Genomic DNA, 21,805 nt, shown 5'->3' on the forward strand with positions numbered 1-21,805 from the left:
TTTTCGCAAGCTTCAGATTAATTTACCATTTGTCATCTTCCTTCTGCTGCAGAGGGGAAATGCTTATGGAATCTGAAATAGCCTGGTAGGCTATTTCTCACAGGGGATCTTCACCTGAGCATGTTAGTAAGATCTGTGCAACAGTCTCAGATCAACAGCACTGACACACATTTACCCCACCAGACATGCCACCAGGGGGTGTTTTTACAGTCCCCAGGTCCAGAACAAATTAATGGAAACGTACAGTATTATACAGAGCCATGAGTGCCTGGAACTCCCTTCCATCTTCTATAGCACAAGAGAACAGCAGACCTGGTTTCAAAAACAATTAAAGCAACACCTCATGGAACAATGCCTCTCCCCCATGTGATATACGTGTGCGTGTGTGTACTGACATGTACAGTGCATTTGGAAAGTATTCAGACCCTTTGACTTTTTTCATATTTCACAGCCTTATTCTAAAATGGATTATATCTTTTTTTTTGCTTATCTACACACAATACCCCATAATGACAAAACAAAAACTTTTTTTTTTAGACTTATGCAAATGTATTAAAAACAAAATGGAAATATCACATTTACATAAGTATTCAGACCCTCCACTCAGTACTTTTGTTGAAGCACACTTTGACACCAATTACAGCCTCGAGTCTGCTTGGGTGTGACGATACACGCTTGGCACACCTGTATTTGGGGTTTCTCCCATTCTTCTCTGCAGATCCTCTCAACCTCTGTCAGGTTGGATGGGAGCGTCGCTGCACAGCAATTTTCAGGTCTCTCCAGAGATGTTCGATCAGGTTCAAGTTCAGGCTCTGGTTGGGCCACTCAAGGACATTCATTGACTTGTCCCGAAGCCACTCCTGCATTGTCTTGGTTGTGTGCTTAGGGTCATTGTCCTGTTGGATGGTGAACCTCATAACTGAGGAACCTGTATAAACAGAGTTAGGGTAATGTGGCTGTATTGTCTTTTAATGAGGTCACAACCATGAAACAAAATGGACTGGGTCGTAGCTGGCTTCTCTACTGACCGTTTCCACATTCTCCCGAATAGGAATATTGTTCAATTCTCAAATTCTGGGATGTAGTAGAATTTGTCAGGAGAGTTCCGTTGTTCTACTGTGACCCCCTCTCTCCCATATTGCATGGTCAGGGAGACTGTCTCTGCAAGGAATTTACGATATGGTTGTAAAGTCAAAAATTCATGACACTACCCACAGGGCGAAGACATCAGGGCCCATATTCACAAAGTGTCTCAGAGTGATAAACCAGGATCAATGTACTTTTTTTTAGATCCTAATTAATATGATTATATGGACAGTGTTGACATGATCTTAAATCAGCACTCCTACTCTGACACACTGTGAATATGAGCCAATTGATTGATATTATTTCTTTGGAGAGACTGCATGTTCTTCAGGTGTGAGGAAAATTGGTTTGTTTGCATATTTTTTTATTACTTTTTTTTAACCTTTATTTAACTAGGCAAGTCAGTTAAGAACAAATTCTTATGTTCAATGACGGCCTAGGAACAGTGGGTTAACTGCCTGTTCAGGGGCAGAACGACAGATTTGTGGGGGGTTTGAACTTGCAACCTTCCGGTTACTAGTCCAACGCTCTAACCACTAGGCTACCCTGCCGCCCCAACATGATGATGCAAGAAATCCTTATCTAATGATTGTGAGAAGCAAACCGGGTCTGGAATGCAGGTCCCCGCACCATGTGTACATAACAGGCCAACTTTCTCTTAGAAATCAAGGTGTTCAGCTAGTGATTTACTAATGCAATTATTTCTGAGTATTTGAAGGGTACATTTTTCCACTTGGTCATGGACTGGAAAACCCTAGGACCAGACTCATAATTTGCTGTGCAAACCAATATGTTGTGTGCCTTCAAATGCACGATTCAGAAACAAGCATAACAGTCTATAATAATGCTCAAATCCACAGGTTGGCAAAGAAAAGGAGAAAAAGATAGATGTGACAATTGATTCACAATACCATGATGTACTGTAAAATAATCTGAGTCAGTGTTTATAGCGTATTTAGTATTCTAGTGAGAGATTTATTAGATAATTCACCCTCAGGACTATCATGGAAAACTGAACATTGTGTCTCTGAGTGGCGTTTTCCATTTCAATACTGAAGGGATTGTGCAAGCTGAGGTCGCTTCTTACAGACAACAGGCGCCATGGCTCCACATGGCCAGGTGAGTTTCAGTTGGACCTGTGCCATAGGGACTGGGTGTCAGCATAAATTAGTCCACGTCCACATTAGTCCACGTCATTCCAACGTGGATAATTGGGTAATATTTGGTTGAGAAATTGATCAATGAGATCACAACCTGTATTCATCCACTCAAAGACAGCCAGAAGTTTGTTGAATTCCCAATGTGTTATCACTATGCTTTCAACCATCTAAAAGCACAACCAAAATCCAATGGAAAAACAATGTCTGCTTGTTGGTTTAGTTGTCACCCAAATGTCTGTCACTGTGTTTTCAACCATTTTTAAAAGCACAGTAAAGTTCAAATGAGGATACAATGTCAGATATTTTGTTTATTTATACAACAGATTCATATGTTATCACTGTGATTCATCTAATAGCAAATGGCCTGAATTGCAGTTGAGATTACATTAAAAGTACATGGTGAAAGTGATTAATGCCGTTCGAGACTGCGCAAATTATTACAGCAATTGTTGAGACCTCCACAGACCTGCGATGACCTATGCATGCTATCTTGAACATGTATGCTTTATACAATTACATAAGGAGAAAGTTACACTGAGTGTACAAAACATTATGAACTCTTTCCATGAAATAGACTGACCAGGTGAAAGCTATGATTCCTTATTGATGTCACTTGTTAAATCCACTTCAATCAGTGTAGATGAAGTGGAGGAGACAGGTTAAAGAAGGATTTTTAAGTCTTGAAACAATTAAGACAAGGATTGTGGGTGTGACCTTCAGAGGGTGAATTGGCAAGACAAAATATCTAAGTGCCTTTGAACAGGATATGGTAGTAGGTGCCAGGCGCACTGGTTTGTGTCAAGAACTGCAATGCTGCTGGATTTTTCACGCTCAACAGTTTCCCGTGTATATCAAGAATGGTTAACCCCCCAAAGGACATCCAGCCAACTTGGGAAGAATTGGAGTATTGCATTGGCCAGCATCCCCGTGGAACGCTCCCTGTTGATTCACTTCTCCATCTCAAACAAAAAAACAAAGTTAAAGAATAGGTTTTATTTGATTTAGTCCTATTCTTTAACTTTGTTTCTTGGTTAATATGGAGATGTGAATCCAACATATAAATTATTAATTTGTAGACAAACTGGAATTAAAGCCGTACTAAGTAAGAGCTTGAAACCCTAGGTCTACTGTATTGTTTATTTTTAGTTGAATTGAAAAAATAGCTGTTGATTACATTGCAAATGCTATATAGCCCTAAATGGCATCATTCATGATACTTGAGGGATAAAGTATGGTCACATTTCATATGCTCTGTTAAACCTACCGTTATGAATGACTTTGATAGCAACAGTGAATATATTTAGTTTTACCTAAAGATTGCTCAACAATCATTCTCACAATAGCAAATTGGTAATAGTCAACGACAAATATCATAGCAGGGCTGGGCTTGGTTAAAAATCTGGATGAGAGACCAAAAGATAGTTGTAGATAAATTTTCCAGTAGGAGGTGCTGCCCAGTCTATTGTTTGTTTATTTCTGATAGTGTATATAATGTTAAAAATCTGACGTTGTTTTAAACATAAATTCATAAAAACATAAATTCATATCCCAAGATGGCAGAGCAGCTATTTTATTGCCCCCAGAAACCTCTCTGTTCCAAACATTCTAGATGACAAATTCTCATAGCTTTTAGCCGTACCCTTATCCTACTCCTCCTCTGGTGATGTAGAGGGGAATCCAGGCCCTGCAGTGCTAAGCTCCACTCCTATTCCCCATGCGCTCTCTTTTGATGACTTCTGTAACCGTAATAGCCTTGGTTTCATGCATGCTAACATTAGAAGCCTCCTCCCAAAGTTTGTTTTATTCACTGCTTTAGCACACTCTGCCAACCCGGATGTTCTTGCCGTGTTTGAATCCTGGCTTAGGAAGACCACCAAAAATTCTGACATTTTAATCCGTAACTACAACATTTTCAGACAAGATAGAACTGCCAACGGGGGCGGTGTTGCAATCTTCTGCAAAGATAGCCTGCAGACTTCTGTCCTACTATCCAGGTCTGTACCCAAACAATTTGAACTTCTACTTTTAAAAGTCCACCTCTCTAAAAACAAGTCTCTCACCGTTGCCCCCAGCTGTGCTCTGGACACCATATGTGAACTGATTGCCCCCCATCTATCTTCAGAGCTCGTGCTGCTAGGCGACCTAAACTGGAACATGCTTAACACCCCAGCCATCCTACAATCTAAGCTTGATGCCCTCAATCTCACACAAATTATCAATGAACCAGGTACCACCCCAAATCCGTAAACACGGGCACCCTCATAGATATCATCCTAACCAACTTGCCCTCTAAATAAACCTCTGCTGTTTTCTACCAAGATCTCAGCGATCACTGCCTCATTGCCTGCATCCGTAATGGGTTAGCGGTCAAACAACCTCCACTCATCACTGTTAAATGCTCCCTGAAGCACTTCAGCGAGCAGGCCTTTCTAATCGACCTGGCCGGGGTATCCTGGAAGGATATTGATCTCATCCCGTCAGTAGAGGATACCTGTTTTTTTTTTAAATGCCTTCCTCACCATCTTAAATAAGCATGCCCCATTCAAGAAATTTAGAACCAGGAACAGATATAGCCCTTGGTTCTCTCCAGACCTAACTGCCCTTAACCAACACAAAAACATCCTATAGCGTTCTGCATTAGCATCGAACAGCCCTCGTGATATGCAACTTTTCAGGGAAGCTAGAAACCAATATACACAAGCAGTTAGAAAAGCAAAGGCTAGCTTTTTCAAGCAGAAATTTGCTTCCTGCAACACAAACTCAAAAAAGTTCTGGGACGCTGTAAAGTCCATGGAGAATAAGAACACCTCCTCCCAGCTGCCCACTGCACTGAAGATAGGAAACACTGTCACCACCGTTAAATCCACTATAATTGAGAATTTCAATAAGCATTTTTCTAGGGCTGGTCATGCTTTCCACCTGCCTACCCCTACCCCGGTCAAAAGCATTGCACCCCCCCACAGCAACTCGCCCAAGCCTTCCCCATTTCTCCTTCTCCCAAATCCAGTCAGCTGATGTTCTGAAAGAGCGGCAAAATCTGGACCCCTACAAATCAGCCGGGCTAGACAATATGGACCCTTTCTTTCTAAAATTATCTGCCGAAATTGTTGCCACCCCTATTACTAGCCTGTTCAACCTCTCTTTCGTGTCGTCTGAGATTCCCAAAGATTGGAAAGCAGCTGCGGTCATCCCCCTCTTCAAAGTGGGGGACACTCTTGACCCAAACTGCTACAGACTATCCTACCCTGCCTTTCTAAGGTCTTTGAAAGCCAAGTCAACAAACTGATTACCGACCATTTCGAATCCCACCATACCTTCTCCGCTATGCAAAATGGTTTCAGAGCTGGTCATGGGTGCACCTCAGCCACGCTCAAGGTCCTAAACGATATCTTAACCGCCATCGATAAGAAACAATACTGTGCAGCCGTATTCATTGACCTGGCCAAGGCTTTCGACTCTGTCAATCACCAAATCCTCATCGGCAGACTCGACAGCCTTGGTTTCTCAAATGATTGCCTCGCCTGGTTCACCAGTTACTTCTCTGATAGAGTTCAGTGTGTCAAATCGTAGGGTCTGTTGTCCGGGCCTCTGGCAGTCTCTATGGGGGTGCCACAGGGTTCAATTCTTGGACTGACTCTCTTCTCTGTATACATCAATGATGTCGCTCTTGCTGCTGGTGAGTCTCTGATCCACCTCTACGCAGACGACACCCCCTGTCTTTGAGAGACTAGTCAAGGACCATATCACCTCCACCCTACCTGACATCCTAGACCCACTCCAATTTGCTTACCGCCCAAATAGGTCCACAGACGATGCAATCTCAACCACACTGCACACTGCCCTAACCCATCTGGACAAGAGGAGTACCTATGTGAGAATGCTGTTCATTGACTACAGCTCGGCATTCAACACCATAGTACCCTCCAAGCTCGTCATCAAGCTCGAGACACTGGGTCTCGACCCCGCCCTGTGCAACTGGGTACTGGACTTCCTGACGGGCCGCCCCCAGGTGGTGAGGGTAGGCAACAACATCTCCACCCCGCTGATCCTCAACACTGGGGCCCCACAAGGGTGCATTCTGAGCCCTCTCCTGTACTCCCTGTTCACCCACGACTGCGTGGCCACGCACGCCTCCAACTCAATCATCAAGTTTGCGGACGACACAACAGTGGTAGGCTTGATTACCAACAACGACGAGACGGCCTACAGGGAGGAGGTGAGGGCCCTCGGAGTGTGGTGTCAGGAAAATAACCTCACACTCAACGTCAACAAAACTAAGGAGATGATTGTGGACTTCAGGATACAGCAGAGGGAAAACCCCCCTATCCACATCGATGGAACAGTAGTGGAGAGGGTAGTAAGTTTTAAGTTCCTCGGCATACACATCACAGACAAACTGAATTGGTCCACTCACACAGACAGCATCGTGAAGAAGGTGCAGCAGCGCCTCTTCAATCTCAGGAGGCTGAAGAAATTCGGCTTGTCACCAAAAGCACTCACAAACTTCTACAGATGCACAATCGAGAGCATCCTGGCGGGCTGTATCACCGCCTGGTACGGCAACTGCTCCGCCCACAACCGTAAGGCTCTCCAGAGGGTAGTGAGGTCTGCACAACGCATCACCGGGGGCAAACTACCTGCCCTCCAGGACACCTACACCACCCGATGTTACAAGAAGGCCATAAAGATCATCAAGGACAACAACCACCCAAGCCACTGCTTGTTCACCCCGCTATCATCCAGAAGGCGAGGTCAGTACAGGTGCATCAAAGCTGGGACCGAGAGACTGAAAAACAGCTTCTATCTCAAGGCCATCAGACTGTTAAACAGCCACCACTAACATTGAGTGGCTGCTGCCAACACACTGACTTAACTCCAGCCACTTTAATAATGGGAATTGATGGGAAATGATGTCAAATACATCACTAGCCACTTTAAACAATGCTACCTAATATAATGTTTACATACCCTACATTATTAATCTCATATGTATACGTATATACTGTACTCTATATCATCTACTGCATCCTTATGTAATACATCTATCACTAGCCTCTTTAACTATGCCACTTTGTTTACATACTCATCTCATATGTATATACTGTACTCGATACCATCTACTGTATCTTGCCTAAGCTGCTCTGTACCATCACTCATTCATATATCTTTATGTACATATTCTTTATCCCCTTACACTGTGTATAAGACAGTATTTTTTTTTTTTTTTTTTTTTTTTTTTTTTTGAATTGTTAGTTAGATTACTTGTTGGATTATTACTGCATTGTCGGAACTAGAAGCACAAGCATTTCGCTACACTCGCATTAACATCTGCTAACCATGTGTATGTGACAAATAAAATTTGATTTGATTTCTTTGGACACTGTGTTAACAACCCTCCAGGCGAGCTTCATTGCCATACAACTCTCCTTCCGTGGCCTCCAATTGCTATTAAATACAAGTAAAACTAAATGCATGATGTTCAACCGATCGCTGCCTGCACCTGCCCGCCTGTCCAACATCACTACTCTGGACGGCTCTGACTTAGAATATGTGGACAACTATAAATACCTAGGAGTCTGGCTAGACTGTAAACTCTCCTTCCAGACTCACATCAAACATCTCCAATCCAAAGTTAAATCTAGAATTGGCTTCCTTTTTTGCAAAAAAGCATCCTTCACCCATGCTGCCAAACATACCCTTGTAAACCTGACCACCCTACCAATCCTCGACTTCGGCGATGTCATTTATAAAATAGCCTCCAATACCCTACTCAATAAATTGGATGCAGTCTATCACAGTGCCATCCGTTTCGTCACCAAAGCCCCATATACTACCCACCACTGCGACCTGCACGCTCTCGTTGGCTGGCCCTCTCTTCATACTCGTTGCCAAACCCACTGGCTCCAGGTCATCTACAAGACCCTGCTAGGTAAAGTCCCCCTTTATCTCAGCTCGCTGGTCAACATAGCAGCACCCACCTGTAGCACGCGCTCCAGCAGGTATATCTCTCTGGTCACCTCCAAAACCAATTCTTCCTTTGGCCGCCTCTCCTTCCAGTTCTCTGCTGCCAATTACTGGAACAAACTACAAAAATCTCTGAAACTGGAAACACTTATCTCCCTCACTAGCTTTAAGCACCAGCTGTCAGAGCAGCTCAGAGATTGCTGCACCTGTACATAGCCCATCTATAATTTAGCCCAAACAACTACCTCTTTCCCTACTGTATTTATTTATTTATTTAGTTCCTTTGCACCCCATTATTTCTATCTCTACTTTGCACATTCTTCCACTGTAAATCTACCATTCCAGTGTTTTACTTGCTATATTGTATTTACTTTGCCACCATGGCCTTTTTTTGTTGTTGCCTTTACCTCCCTTTTCTCACCTCACTTGCTCACATTGTATGTAGACTTATTTTTCTACTGTATTATTGACTGTATGTTTGTATAACTCTGTGTTGTTGTATTTGTTGAACTGCTTTGCCTTATCTTGGCCAGGTTGCAATTGTAAATGAGAACTTGTTCTCAACTTGCCTACCTGGTTAAATAAAGGTGAAATAAAAAAATAATTTAAAAAAAGGTACAAATGAAAGGTACAACATATTATATTCAAAGTTTGCTTATGCTGAAATTTGGTTACCATGATGACGTTACCCTGTGGTTGAAATGTCACCATTTTTTCAAATCCAATGTATTTTCTACGTAACAATACATTGACAAATTACATTGAAACAACAGATTCAACCAGTTTGTGTCCAGTGTGTGGCTACTGGGACCACTTAACAGCACTCAAAACCGAAAATTCCTTTCACAATATCCAATCATTACAGACCAAGTCAAGCTGAATTTGTTTACTGTATTTATGAATCATCAAGCTGGGGTGGCACACACATAATTACAAGGTGTCTGTATGCATAAAACAACAGGATATTCCATCTCATTTTCATATTCTAGACTTAAGATCCTTTGATTGCTGTTTATACACTACAGGTAGGATGTCCTCCCTAGCAAACCTCACCAAACATCTTACTCATTCTATTTCTGTAGTGTTATATCAAACTAGAGTATTCTGACTTGCTCCATGCATCCCATACTTAGGTTAATGACACACTGGGTGCCGATAGCAGCCACGATGCAATATGATTCATAATAGATTCTCCACAGTTTTTGTTGTATTCCACATTTGACAGATAGGAGCAGTTATGTTTATTTTTAGAGAATATCTCAGAGGGAAAATGTTTACATAAACAGTGATGTAAATAGTGAATTGACTTAAATAGATATCTGTGTTTGAGTATTTTGTGGCGAATGCCTGGAGATCAGAAGGTAGTGAGTGATTTTTATTTGTCCCCCCCAATCCCACCCCTTCCTATACATGTACAGTAGAACTAAGTAAGTTCCATTGGAAAACCCACACCCTATAGGAAGAGATGCTTTGGCTTCTTCCCCAGGAATTCACCAACCCATAGGGCAAGTGATACAGTAACATCTATCACTGCCCCCTTTCCCTACCTAACTTGAAGAAACGCAAGCAGTGTAGACTTCACATGAGCGTCACGCTTCTACAATAAAAGGTGATCCTCTTTTCTACAGCTTATTTAGACTAGAGAACTACCCGAGAGAAGATAGTCACAGACACAGATTAATCAAGGGGGAGGGACTGGAGTTTTATCACTTCATACAAACGCCCCACAGACACAGGTGAGCTGATAAGGCTGTCCGGGGCGCTCATTCAAACACAGAACGTCTGGAGAGCTGTGTGTTCTAACCCAACAGAGAAGAGTGAAATATATTGAGTGAGCATAAAGTTACCTCAGGATATAAAGACAGACACAGGTAAACTTTCAAGACTTTTAAGCAATAAGTGAATGAACGCCATGCTTTAGAAAGAAAGGTGCTATCTAGAACCTAAAAGGGTTCTTCTGTTGTTCCCATAGGAGAACGCTTTGAAGAACCCTTTTTGGTTCCAGGCAGAACCCTTTTTGTTTTCAGGTAGAACTCTTTTTGGTTCCAGGCAGAACCCTTTTTGTTTTCAGGTAGAACTCTTTTTGGTTCCAGGTAGAACCCTTTCCACAGAGGGTTCTACATGGAACCGAATAGGGTTCTACCTAGAGCCAAAAAGGGGACAGCCAAAGAATCTTTTTGGAACCGTTTTTTTTTCTAAGCGTGTACAGTAAAGGTTTTTCCTCACTACAACTTGATCAAACGGTGTGGCCTATACATGGCTTTAGTTAGCGTGTTGACTTTGTCAGTGGAACAACTAACTTTCCAAAGAAATTGTTTATTTTAATCTGGAAACAGCATAACAAGTTGTCAGTCCTACTGTATTTGAATCATACCAGCCACCTCAGTTTACCTGAGGCAGTATCTGACACATTGTCCTCATAGCTGCAGTAAGTAACTAACCACTATCAAATATCCTGATCTCTGAGAATCCTTTAAAAGCCACATACAAATCTTAGATAAATAATTGGGTCGCCATTGGAGCTAATTTGTTGAGGATCCATAATTGGAACTATCATGAAGTTTGTTGAATCTTGTACTAACTGTACAGAACTGTACAACTTGGATTGCTGAAAGATAGGGAAAATTCCTTAAAAGCAGCATATTGTTTGGGGGGGGGGGTTGACTAACAATACAAGCAAGACAACATAACCTTCACATTTTAGACAAATTAAGAAAGTCCCTAACCAGTTTGTCTTCCAGTCAGGAGTAAACGTTTTCCTTAGAATTCCCAACTGTTGTTCCATTACAGGTATATGAATATGAAACACTAACCTTGGGGAAAAAAGATGATCTTTCCAATCTTTAATCTGAGTGAAATGTGGAACTACCAGTTAGAACAAGCCATGATTGCAACACTATCTCAAAAGTTCAAGCAGCTTTAGACACATATGGTGTGAACCAGTGGAGGCTACTGAGGGGAGTACGGCTCATAATAATAGCTGGAACGGAGCAAATGGAATGGCATCAAACACATGGAAACTTCAGCCATTACCTTGAGCCTGTCCTTCCCAATTAAGGTGCCACCAACCTCCTGTGGTGTGAATGATGACATTGAGTGAAATCAAATCTAATGTAATCATAGCAACAGTCAAATAAAACATTTAAAAAATGTATGCTTTAAAGTAATAAAAGCAAGCCTTCAAGATGACTTATTAACAAACTAAGGTGCCCCAGTGTTCACGTTCCAGTACAAGAGGTCAGAGGAGGCTGGTGGGAGGAACTTTAGGATCAATGTAATGGCTGGAATGGAATCAATGGAACGGAGTCAAACACGTTATTTCCATGTGTTTTGAGTGTTTGGTACCCTTCCATTGTTTCCATTGCAGCCATTAACATTGAGCCCCATCCTCCTATAGCTCCTCCCACCAGCCTCCTCTGTACGAGGTTGTTTAGACTTTTCCCTCTATGAGACAATTAATTCAACATTTTTTAAGCATCAACTCTTACTAGATTAACCTTTGTGCAGCAAGCTATGTGTGTGAAGTTAGAAGAGTATTACAGTGTGTTTGCTTTGACATGCACAATAAAAACTGGTTCTGATATTATACAGTCACTGCAGCAGGAACCAGTCCATAAATGGATCCATCTCAACCTGGAATCCAAGGTCATGGCAATTGTGGCAAATTTTAGCAAAGGTTGGAATTTGGGGTGTATCTATGAAATGCCAAAATGAAAAATAAAACTATGGAATGATTATCAGATAATTACAAATGAGTTTTCTCTATCTATTTTGTTTGTCCTCACAATTTCAGAGGCCAACTAGACCCTTCAACTGAGTGACCTTGAACTCACTAACTGACGTTACACACAATCAAGTCAATGCCTCTGAAGAATTCCCTGTACTTAAAATCGGCCACGATGCGCTGGCCCCGCAAGCAGAAGCGCCGTGAGCTTCTGTCAGTCAACATGATCAGCCTACCACTGGGCGACTTCCGTCACCTCTCCCACATCGGATTGGATGCCCACGGTGATACCTTCGGCGACCTCGCAGCCTTTCACCGGACTGGTAGTCTCATCCTCCACAGCTCTCAAAGCCACCAGGACCTCTACTGCAAAGGGACATCCCCAGCCCCACCCAAGCCCCCACGACTCCTCAGCCCAGAAGAGATGGATGCACAGTCCACCGAAGCCAGAACCCTTCCCCAGGCTTTCAGGCACAATAAGTGCCACTCCCTGCCTTTACTGGATGATGTGGAGGTGGTGGAGCATGACGGGTTGTACCAGCGAGAGGAGGTAAAGCAGGAGCAGGAAGAGGAGGGAGGGTTAACTATGGGTCCGGATGGATTTGAATTGAATGCGGCCCCCCAGCAGGTTCCTTGTCCCCCAGTGGAGGCCTCTCCAGTGGTCGAGGAAGACTCATCTTTTGCCCTGAACCTTGACCTGGGGCCATCCATACTAGAAGATGTCCTGCAGGTGATGGACCAGCTTTACCAGTGAGACTTTGAGAAGGGTACCCCTCATACATATGATTGTAATATATTTTGTTCTAAGGGCCTTTCAAGAAACCCAAGACACTGTACCAGACACTATACATAGGGAGAACTCCAAACTCCTTCCTTTCTAATGGGAATTGAGAGAGGTTGTGCCATGGATGGACAAATGGGCTGAATCATTGTCAACTGTCAGGATGCTAATCGGCACAATTGTTTTCAATTACTGCCTAAATAGAGGACAGATTGTATAATATTTCCTTCTTTTGGATGCAATATTATATAATTAGAGGGATGTGTCATATCTGGGTCAACGCATTGGACATTTACCCTTCTCAGGTGAAAGCTCTGTGAGCCAATGACACCACTCCACCTGGGTCATGTGACCTAATGACAGACAATGTCACATATTTGTATCTAGAGGAGACATGTTGTGAAAGGGAAGAAAGACAGACTGTAAACTATGAGACAGGGCTGTGAGACAGACATTTATGACCGAAGCTTGTCTGACAACTTCTGTGGTGAAACACTGAAAGAACACTGGTTGCTAATGAGAACTAGCTCTCCCATAGTATATAAGTCAGCTACAGTATGACTCACTCAAGTGTATACGTATAGACCTATCTCTTGTTTTTCTTACCAAGTACTCAAGGGGAAAGTTCACTAACAAACCTTTATGAATATACTACTGTATACGTCTTTATGACATGGTTTATGGCTTGACTGTGAATAGTATCAGTCTATAAAAGTTTCTTCAGAAAAGCAAAGATCACCAACAATCCTTTTCCCATATCATAATCTGTTAGACTACAGTGGAGCATGAACTCTGCCCAGCACAACGAAAGCACATTTTGTTTAAACTCTATAGAATAAGCTTTCATTTGTGAAATAAAAAACAGAAAGATAAGATAGTGCTTACTTTTTGCATCTGAGCCACTTTATTCTTTAACATCACTGCTTCCTCCTGGTGGCCCATCTTGTAACAACTATCACATCCATTTGTCTTTCTACACCACCTGAAGGAGATATTTCACAGCCTTATATTGGCTGGTATGTGCATCTTCAGTACTTCATGGTCCAATGGGTCAATGTCCATTATTTAAATATATTAGTTTTATAAATCTCCCTCAAGCTTTTTGACAGAAACTATCAAAAATAATCCAGAGCAAATTACAGTTGAGTACCTAATTGTTTTTACTAGGGACCACAACGCTACGTTGCCCCATAACAAATATACATTTAATAAGATCTATAGTCAGTATGGCCATCCATGTTATTATTATGCTTTCTTTATTTATCACACTCATTTCACTCCCTGTATCCTATGTAATATCCTCCATTTTGTTCCCTCGACTCTTGGGATTCATGCAATCTCAACAATGGGACTGAGGCACAACCACACCAATTATTGTGTTCTGCATCTGTGTGAGATAACATGAATCAGCTTGTTGTCTGTGGAAGATACACTGTGTTTACCCACTGCAAACCCATTCAAACACACGGCTGTTCTCAACAAGTCTGCCTTTTTGAGCAGACTCTCCTTCACAGGCTTGGTAGAAGCCTAGGCACGGCATAGGTTGTCAGAAAACCGACGCTGTTCCAAAAACATCCGTTGTGAATGTTGACATGGCCATTTTATTGGAATAATTCATCCAGGCTACTGTCTTATGGGTTGGCTTAAATAAAGGTAACTGATGAAGGGTTATTGTACAGTTTTATTGACTCAAATTGTATTGGTCACATACACATGGTCAGCAGATGTTAATGTGAGTGCAGTGAAATGCTTGTGGTTCTACTTCCGACAGTGCAGTAATATCTAACAAGTAATCTAGCAATTCCACAACAACTACCTAATACACACAAATCTAAAGGGATGGAATAACAATATGTACATATACATACTGTATGGATGAGCGATGGCCGAGCGGCATAGGCAAGATGGAATAGATGGTATAAGATACAGTTGAAGTTGGAAGTTTACATACACCAGAGCCAAATACATTTAAACTCAGTTTTTCACAATTCCTGACATTTAATCCTAGTAAAGATTCCCTGTCTTAGGTCAGTTAGGATCACCACTTTATTTTAAGAATGTGAAATGTCAGAATAATAGTAGAGAGAATGATTCATTTCAGCTTTTATTTCTTTCATCACATTCCCAGTGTGTCAGAATTTTGGTCCATTCCTCCTGACAGAGCTGGTGTAATTGAGTCAGGTTTGTAGGCCTTGCTTGCATACGTTTTTTCAGTTCTGCCCACAAATTTTCTACAGGATTGAGGTCAGGGCTTTGTGATGGCCACTCCAATACGTTGACTTTGTAGTCCTTAAACCATTTGCCACAACTTTGGAAGAATGCTTGGGGTCATTGTCCATTTGGAAGACCCATTTGCGACCAAGCTTTAACTTCCTGATTGATGTCTTGAGATGTTGCTTCAATATATCCACATGATTTTCCTGCCTTATGATACCATCTAGTTTGTAAAGTGCACCAGTTCCTCCTGCAGCAAAGCAACCCCACAACATGATGCTGCCACCTCCGTGATTCACGGTTGGGATGGTGTTCTTCGGCTTGCAAGCCTCCCCCTTTTTCCTCCAAACTTAACGATGGTCATTATGGCCAAACAGTTCTATTTTTGTTTCATCAGACCAGAGGACATTTCTCCAAAAAGTATGATCTTCGTCCCCATGTGCAGTTGCAAACTGTGTCTGGATTTTTTATGGCAGTTTTGGAGCAGTGGCTTCTTCCTTGCTGAGTGGCCTTTCAGGTTATGTCGATATAGGACTCGTTTTTACTGTGGATATGGATACTTTTGTACCTGTTTCCTCCAGCATCTTCACAAGGTCCTTTGCTGTTGTTCTGGGATTGATTTGCACTTCTCACATCAAAGTATGTTCATCTCTAGGAGACAGAACGCGCCTCCTTCCTGAGCAGTATGACAGCTGCATGGTCCTATCATGTTTATACTTGCGTACTATTGTTTGTACAGATGAACGCGGTACCTTTAGGTGTTTGGAAATTGCTCCCAAGGATGAACCAGACTTGTGTAGGTGTACAATTTTTTTTCTGAGGTCTTGGCTGATTTCTTTTGATTTTCCCATGATGTCAAGCAAAGAGACACTGAGTTTGAAGGTAGGCCTTGAAATACGTCCACAGGTACACTAACAATTGACTCAAATGATGTCAATTAGCCTATCAGAAGCTTCTAAAGCCATGACATCATTTTCTGGAATTTTCCAAGTCGTTTAAATGCACAGTCAACTTAGTGTACGTAAACATCTGACCCATTGGAATTGTGATACAGTGAATTATAAGTGAAATAATCTATCTGTAAACAATTGTTGGAAAAATTACTTGTGCCTTGCACAAAGTAGATGTCCTAACCGACTTGCCAAAACTATAGTTTGTTAACAAGAAATTTGTGGAGTGGTTAAAAAAACAGTTTTATTGACTCCAACTTAAGTGTATGTAAACTTCCGACTTCAACTGTACATATGAGATGAGTAATGTAAGATATGTAAACATTGTTAAAGTGGCATTATTTAAAGTGAGTAGTGATCCATTTATTATAGTGGCCAATGATTTGAGTCTGTAACTAGGCAGCAGCCTCTCTGAGTTAGTGATTGTTGTTTAACAGACTGATGGCCTTGAGATAGAAGCTGTTTTTCAGTCTCTTTCAGCTTTGATGCAACTGTTCTGGCCTCGCCTTCTGGATGGTAGCGGGGAGAACAGGCAGCGGCTCGGGTGGTTGTTGTCCTTGATGATCTTTTTGGCCTTCCTGTGACATCGGGTGCTGTAGGTGTCCTGGAGGGCAGGTAGTTTGCCGCAGGTGATGCATTGTCCATCCTCTGGAGAACCTTGCGGTTGAGGGCAGTGCAGTTGCCTTACCAGGCGGTGATACATTCCCAACAGGATGCTCTCAATTGTGCATCTGTAAAAGTTTTGTCAGGTTTTTAGGTGACAAGCCAAATTTCTTCAGCCTCCTGAGGTTGAAGTGGTGCTGTTGCGCCTTCTTCACCAGTCTGTCTGTGTTGGTGGACCATTTCAGTTTGTCTGTAAAGTGTAGCCCGAGGAACTTTCCACCTTCTCCACTACTGTCCCGTCGATGTGGATAGGGGGGTGCTCCCTCTGCTGTTTCTCTCCTTTGTTTTGTTGATGTTGAGGAAGAGGTTGTTTTCCTGACACCCCACTCCGAGTGCTCTCACCTCCTCCCTGTTGGCTGTCTTGTCATTGTTGGTAATCAAGCCCACTATTGTAGTGTTGTCTGCAAACTGGATGTTCGAATTGGAGGCGTGCATGGCCATGCAGTCATGGGTGAACAGGGAGTACAGGAGGGGGCTGAGCACGCAACCTTGCGGGGCCCCAGTGTTGAGGATCAGCGAAGTGGAGATGTTGTTTCCTACCTTCACCACCTAGGGGCGGCCCGTGAAGAAAGTCCAGGACCCAATTGTACAGGGCAGGATTGAGACCCAGGGCCTCAAGCTTAATGATGTGCTTGGAGGGTACTATGGTGTAGAATGCTGAGCTGTAGTCAATGAACAGCATTCTTACATAGGTGTTCCTCTTGTCCAGATGGGATAGGGCAGTGTGATGGTGATTGCATCGTCTGTGGACCTGTTGGGGCGGTATGCAAACTGAAGTGGGTCTAGGGTGGCAGGCAAGGTGGAGGTGATATGATCCTTGTCTAGTCTCTCAAAGCACTTCATGATGACAGAAGTGAGTGCTACGGGGCGATTGTCATTAAGTTCAGTTACCTTTGCCTTCTTGGGTACAGCAACAATGGTGGCCATTTTGAAGCATGTGGGGACAGCAGACAGGGATAGGGAGCAATTGAATATGTCCGTAAACACACCAGTCAGCTGGCTGCTCATGCTCTGAGGACTCGGCTAGGGATGCCATCTGGGCCAGAAACCTTGCGAGGGTTAGCACGTTTAAATGTCTTACTCACGTCGGCCACGGAGAAGGAGAGGGGGTCCTTGGTAGCGCGGCGCGTCGGTGGCACTGTATTATCCTCAAAGCGTGCAAAGAAGGTGTTTTAGTTTGTCTGGAAGCAAGATGTCGGTGTCCGTCACGTGGCTGGTTTTGTTTTTATAGTCCGTAATTGCCTGTAGATCTTGCCACATACGTCTCATAACTGAGCCGTTGAATTGCCACTCCACTTTGTCCCTATACCGACATTTCAGTTGTTTGATTGCCTTGCGGAGGGAATAACTACACTGTTTATATTCGGCCATATACCCTGTCATCTTTCCATGGTTAAATGAGGTCTTTCAGTTTTGTTCAAATGCCGCCATCTATCCACGGTTTCTGGTTAGGGTAGGTTTTAATAGTCACAGTGGGTACAACATCTCCAATGCACTTCCTATAAACTCACTCAACGAGTCAACGTATAAATCGATGTTATTCTCTGAGGCTTCCCGGAACATTTCCCAGTCCACGTGATCAAAACAATATTGAAGCGTGGATTCCAATTGATCAGACCAGCGTTGAATGGTTCTAGTCACGGGTACATCCTGTTTGAGTTTCTACCTATAGGACGGCAGGAGCAAAATGGAGTCCTGGTCAAATTTGATACTGTTCTGAAGCCGAAAGGGGGGTCTTCCTAATGTTTGGTATACTCCGTGTGTGATCGAAGAATGTTGCTCTTATACAGTCTGTAATGGGATCTGTATTTGGAACTTTTGTGCTGACATTGTGAGAAATAATGATTGCAGTAAGCATGACTCAATGTTCACACACCCACGGCTGAAAAATCTATTCAGCTTCTATCAAATTTGGAAGTTAAAGTAGTGTGCCTTTTACAGGCGCATTGACACAAAGTTTCAAATACAGATCCCATTACAGACTGTATAAGAGCTACATTAGGAACACCCCCTTTGGCTTCAGAACAGCCTCAATTTGTTGGGGCATGGACTCTAAAATGTGCCGAAAGCATTTCACAGGGATGCTGGCCCATGTTGACTCCAATTTTTCCCATAGCTGTGTACATCTGGCTAGATGTCTTTTGGGTGGTGGACCATTCGTGATCCACATGGGACACTGTTGAGTGACGGACACTGTCTCATCAACGGGCTGTAGTGGAGCAGGTTGAGAGCTCCAAGTTCCTTGGTGTCCACATCACCAACAAACTATCAGGGTCCAAACACACCAAGACAGTTGTGAAGAGGGCATGACAACGCCTATTCCCCCACCAGGAGAATGAAAGATTTGGCATGGGTCCTCAGATTCTGAAAAAGTTATACAGCTGCACCATCAAGAGCAACCAGAGCACTGGTTGCATTACCGCCTGGTACGACAACTGCTCGGCCTCCGACCGCAAAGCACTACAGAGGGTAATGCGTGGGGCCAAGCTTCCTGCCATCCAGGACCTCTATACCAGGCGGTGTCAGAGGAAGGCAATAAAAATTGCCAAAGACTCAAGCCACCCTAGTCTTCCTAGTGCTTCTACACCTGCATTGCTTGCTGTTTGGGGTTTTAGGCTGGGTTTCTGTACAGCACTTTGAGATATCAGCTGATGTACGAAGGGCTATATAAATACATTTGATTTGATTTGATTTGATTTAGTCATAGACTGTTCTCTCTGCTACCTATTTGCTATTTACATTGTGTCGTGTTATATGCAAACAAAGTCAAATTCACTGTGCTGATGGGCAGAGGGGTATCCTAAGAAGAAAGCTAGATCTACTCAGGGTTTTCTAAAGCTAACCAGCTTCAGTTAGCTTCACATTCCAGCTCAGGCTTCATCCGTACTACGACCGTGGATATTGCTCGTCCGCCTGCCGCAAACTCTAGCAGAATTATAACCAGGCTTGCATGCCGCACATGGCTAGTCGAACTCTGAACCATTAATCCAGGGGCGAGTCAGTGACGCATTTTCATTGGTGCCGAATTCAAAATGAAAGAAAAGTTATCTTTCAGCAGGCTATAGCGTGAAAGAAGCTTTGAGAAGTGCCCTCTTTTTATTACGTATTGTTAATGCCGTCTTTTGTGTGCTTATCAATGCACAAGCACCTTTTCCCCCCACTCCTATCTATTTATTTTTTTATTAAGTCATACGAAGGTGATACACTGGCTGAAGTTTAAAATGCTTTCTGTCATTACTAAATATGTAATGTGTACTGTGATATTTTGACAACCAATTTTTTTGCCCCCCCCCAAAAAACATTTGATTAATAAAATATTTTATCAGTTGTCTTCCACGAATGAAGAAGGTGATAACGCTATCTTTGCAAGAGGGAGGGAATCTGATTTCATTGGTCCTTAACTCTCGGCTCAGCCGTGAGTTAGCCTGCCCTGGAGCAAGTTAGATTAGTTGCCATAGCAATGTACCTGGCAAAAAGGTGAGCCACTTTCGTATGATCGGTTTTCCTTAGTTTAACTCAGTTGGACAAAGTTACCTCGCTAAATCGTCAAACCTGCTTTGTATGATGCCCCTCTGGTCTGTCTCACTGTCTGTTTTTTTGCAGTAGGATTGGATAGGGCACAATCACTGCAGGTGTGTATCTCATTCCTGTGTTAGTGAGCAAGTGAGCATTGTCAAATCAAAACCCAACCTTAAAGTAAGTCATGATGAACTCACTGACAAAACTCAGTTTTGGACAAGACTGACTTTATTATTAACAAAATTATCCTATTTACACCTTGTAAATTTTGACACTGTAATAAGTTTCTGACTAATATTGGTGCCACATAGCCCATTTTCTATTTGATAAGTTGTTTTGCCTTCAGTTGTGCTTTAAGCCACGGCAAAACGCATCATCAGGAGGATGTGGCAAGTGACATTTTGCTTCTTGAAAATCCTATATCTTGAAAACTTGACTGCTGACATGCAAAATATTTTGGGACTGTATCAACAGAGGACTAATAAAAAAATAAATCCAAAGTTTTTTTTTCTTTTAACGCAGGACATCAATTACAAACGATGTAAGGAATAATAGCGCCATTTCGTGGCAGCAGGGCTATTACCTAGAGTAGCCAATATTAGGGTAAAAGCCAGTAAGCACACGGATACAACACATACAAGCAACAGTACAACCATCATGACTACTTTTAATTTAAAAAATGTACAGTTATTTGTAACAGTGAAATATGACTCAGACTCATCCCCTGGCTTTAAAACAGAAGTCCAAACTCTCGTGTAAGGTAGTTGCATGGTTAGTAACCTCATCCAAAGAGGAACAAGTGAAGTGAGAGATTTTGCACACACCAAAATCTGTCCAAAATAAGCCCAATGAATTTCTGTGGGCTTAATATGCAGACCTAGGCGTGTCACCTGCCTTCCTGCCTTTGAGACAAAAACTCCCATTGTTAGTGCAGAGACATGAGCATCTCGTCATTATGTACAGATCTCTGCTTCATCCCCAGGTTATTGCGCACAGAGCATATAAGCCTTGGATATTATCAACCACTCAATGTGGTAAGAGGTGAAAGGTGTTGTTGATTCTTTCTGCCCAGAGGCCAAACGCAAGTACTCCAGCAATCACTGACTGGAAATGAGGATGCTGCTCTCAGATGCAGGCTAGGCCATGTATATGGTCATATGCAGCAGTGTGTAGGAGGGAGATTCTGAGATGTGAGAAGTATTCAGGGCATGGGACAAAGGAATGTCTAGTATCGGTGGAAAAAACTGTGTCTCAATTGGGTGCCCATGTTGTTGGGGATCAGAAGTCCCCCGGTGCGAGAGAGACAGGTTGAGGTTGCCAGGGTCCGAGTAGAACAGAAGGTGTCATATGCTGAGGCAGTGATGAGAATAGAGGATGATGGGTCAAGGGTGAATAGTTGGTCTAAGCCAATACAGAGTGAAACAAATTTTTTACTTCAGTGAGGTTGGCTTCTTAGCATTCATTGCCATAGTTATCACCTGTACTGCAGAAATGGAATGTAAATCACAGAATTATAGATGTTGTGATGGAAGCTGCAGAGAAGTATGTGGATGCCTGATGAAGACCTAAGGGTCGAAACGCTGTAAATAAATATCACCTGGGAGCATGGGCAGCAGTGTGCAGCGTTTTCCTTTCTGTTTTCCAAGTATGTGGGTGTACAATGTTTTACTGCAGAAGAGTTATAAGGTACCTTTCCATCGACACAGCTCCATCCATTACCATGTGCCTGTCCTCCCCAATTAAG

The 21,805-nt window shown here is 42.7% G+C and overlaps 1 protein-coding gene across 2 annotated transcripts; it reads left to right on the top strand.

The window, feature by feature from the left end:
• Positions 1-9,876: 9,876 nt before the first annotated feature.
• On the top strand, positions 9,877-13,588 carry LOC112217658 (cdc42 effector protein 3). Of its 2 annotated transcripts, XM_024378102.2 has the most exons (3): positions 9,877-10,081; positions 11,802-11,886; positions 12,004-13,588. In XM_024378102.2, exon 3 carries the CDS (start codon positions 12,071-12,073, stop codon positions 12,686-12,688), a length of 618 nt encoding a protein of 205 aa, XP_024233870.1. In that variant the 5' UTR covers positions 9,877-10,081; positions 11,802-11,886; positions 12,004-12,070; the 3' UTR covers positions 12,689-13,588. The 2 variants fall into 2 exon arrangements, with proteins under 2 accessions (XP_024233870.1, XP_024233869.1); XM_024378101.2 differs by lacking the exon at positions 11,802-11,886.
• Positions 13,589-21,805: the final 8,217 nt, after the last annotated feature.

The sequence above is a fragment of the Oncorhynchus tshawytscha genome, linkage group LG18 (genome assembly GCF_018296145.1).
Source record: "Oncorhynchus tshawytscha isolate Ot180627B linkage group LG18, Otsh_v2.0, whole genome shotgun sequence".
Taxonomy (NCBI): Eukaryota; Metazoa; Chordata; class Actinopteri; order Salmoniformes; family Salmonidae; genus Oncorhynchus; species Oncorhynchus tshawytscha.

Bases quoted from the DNA above. Each gene is read 5' to 3' on its own strand.
- LOC112217658 (XM_024378102.2), top strand. From the start codon at position 12,071: ATGCCTCTGAAGAATTCCCTGTACTTAAAATCGGCCACGATGCGCTGG.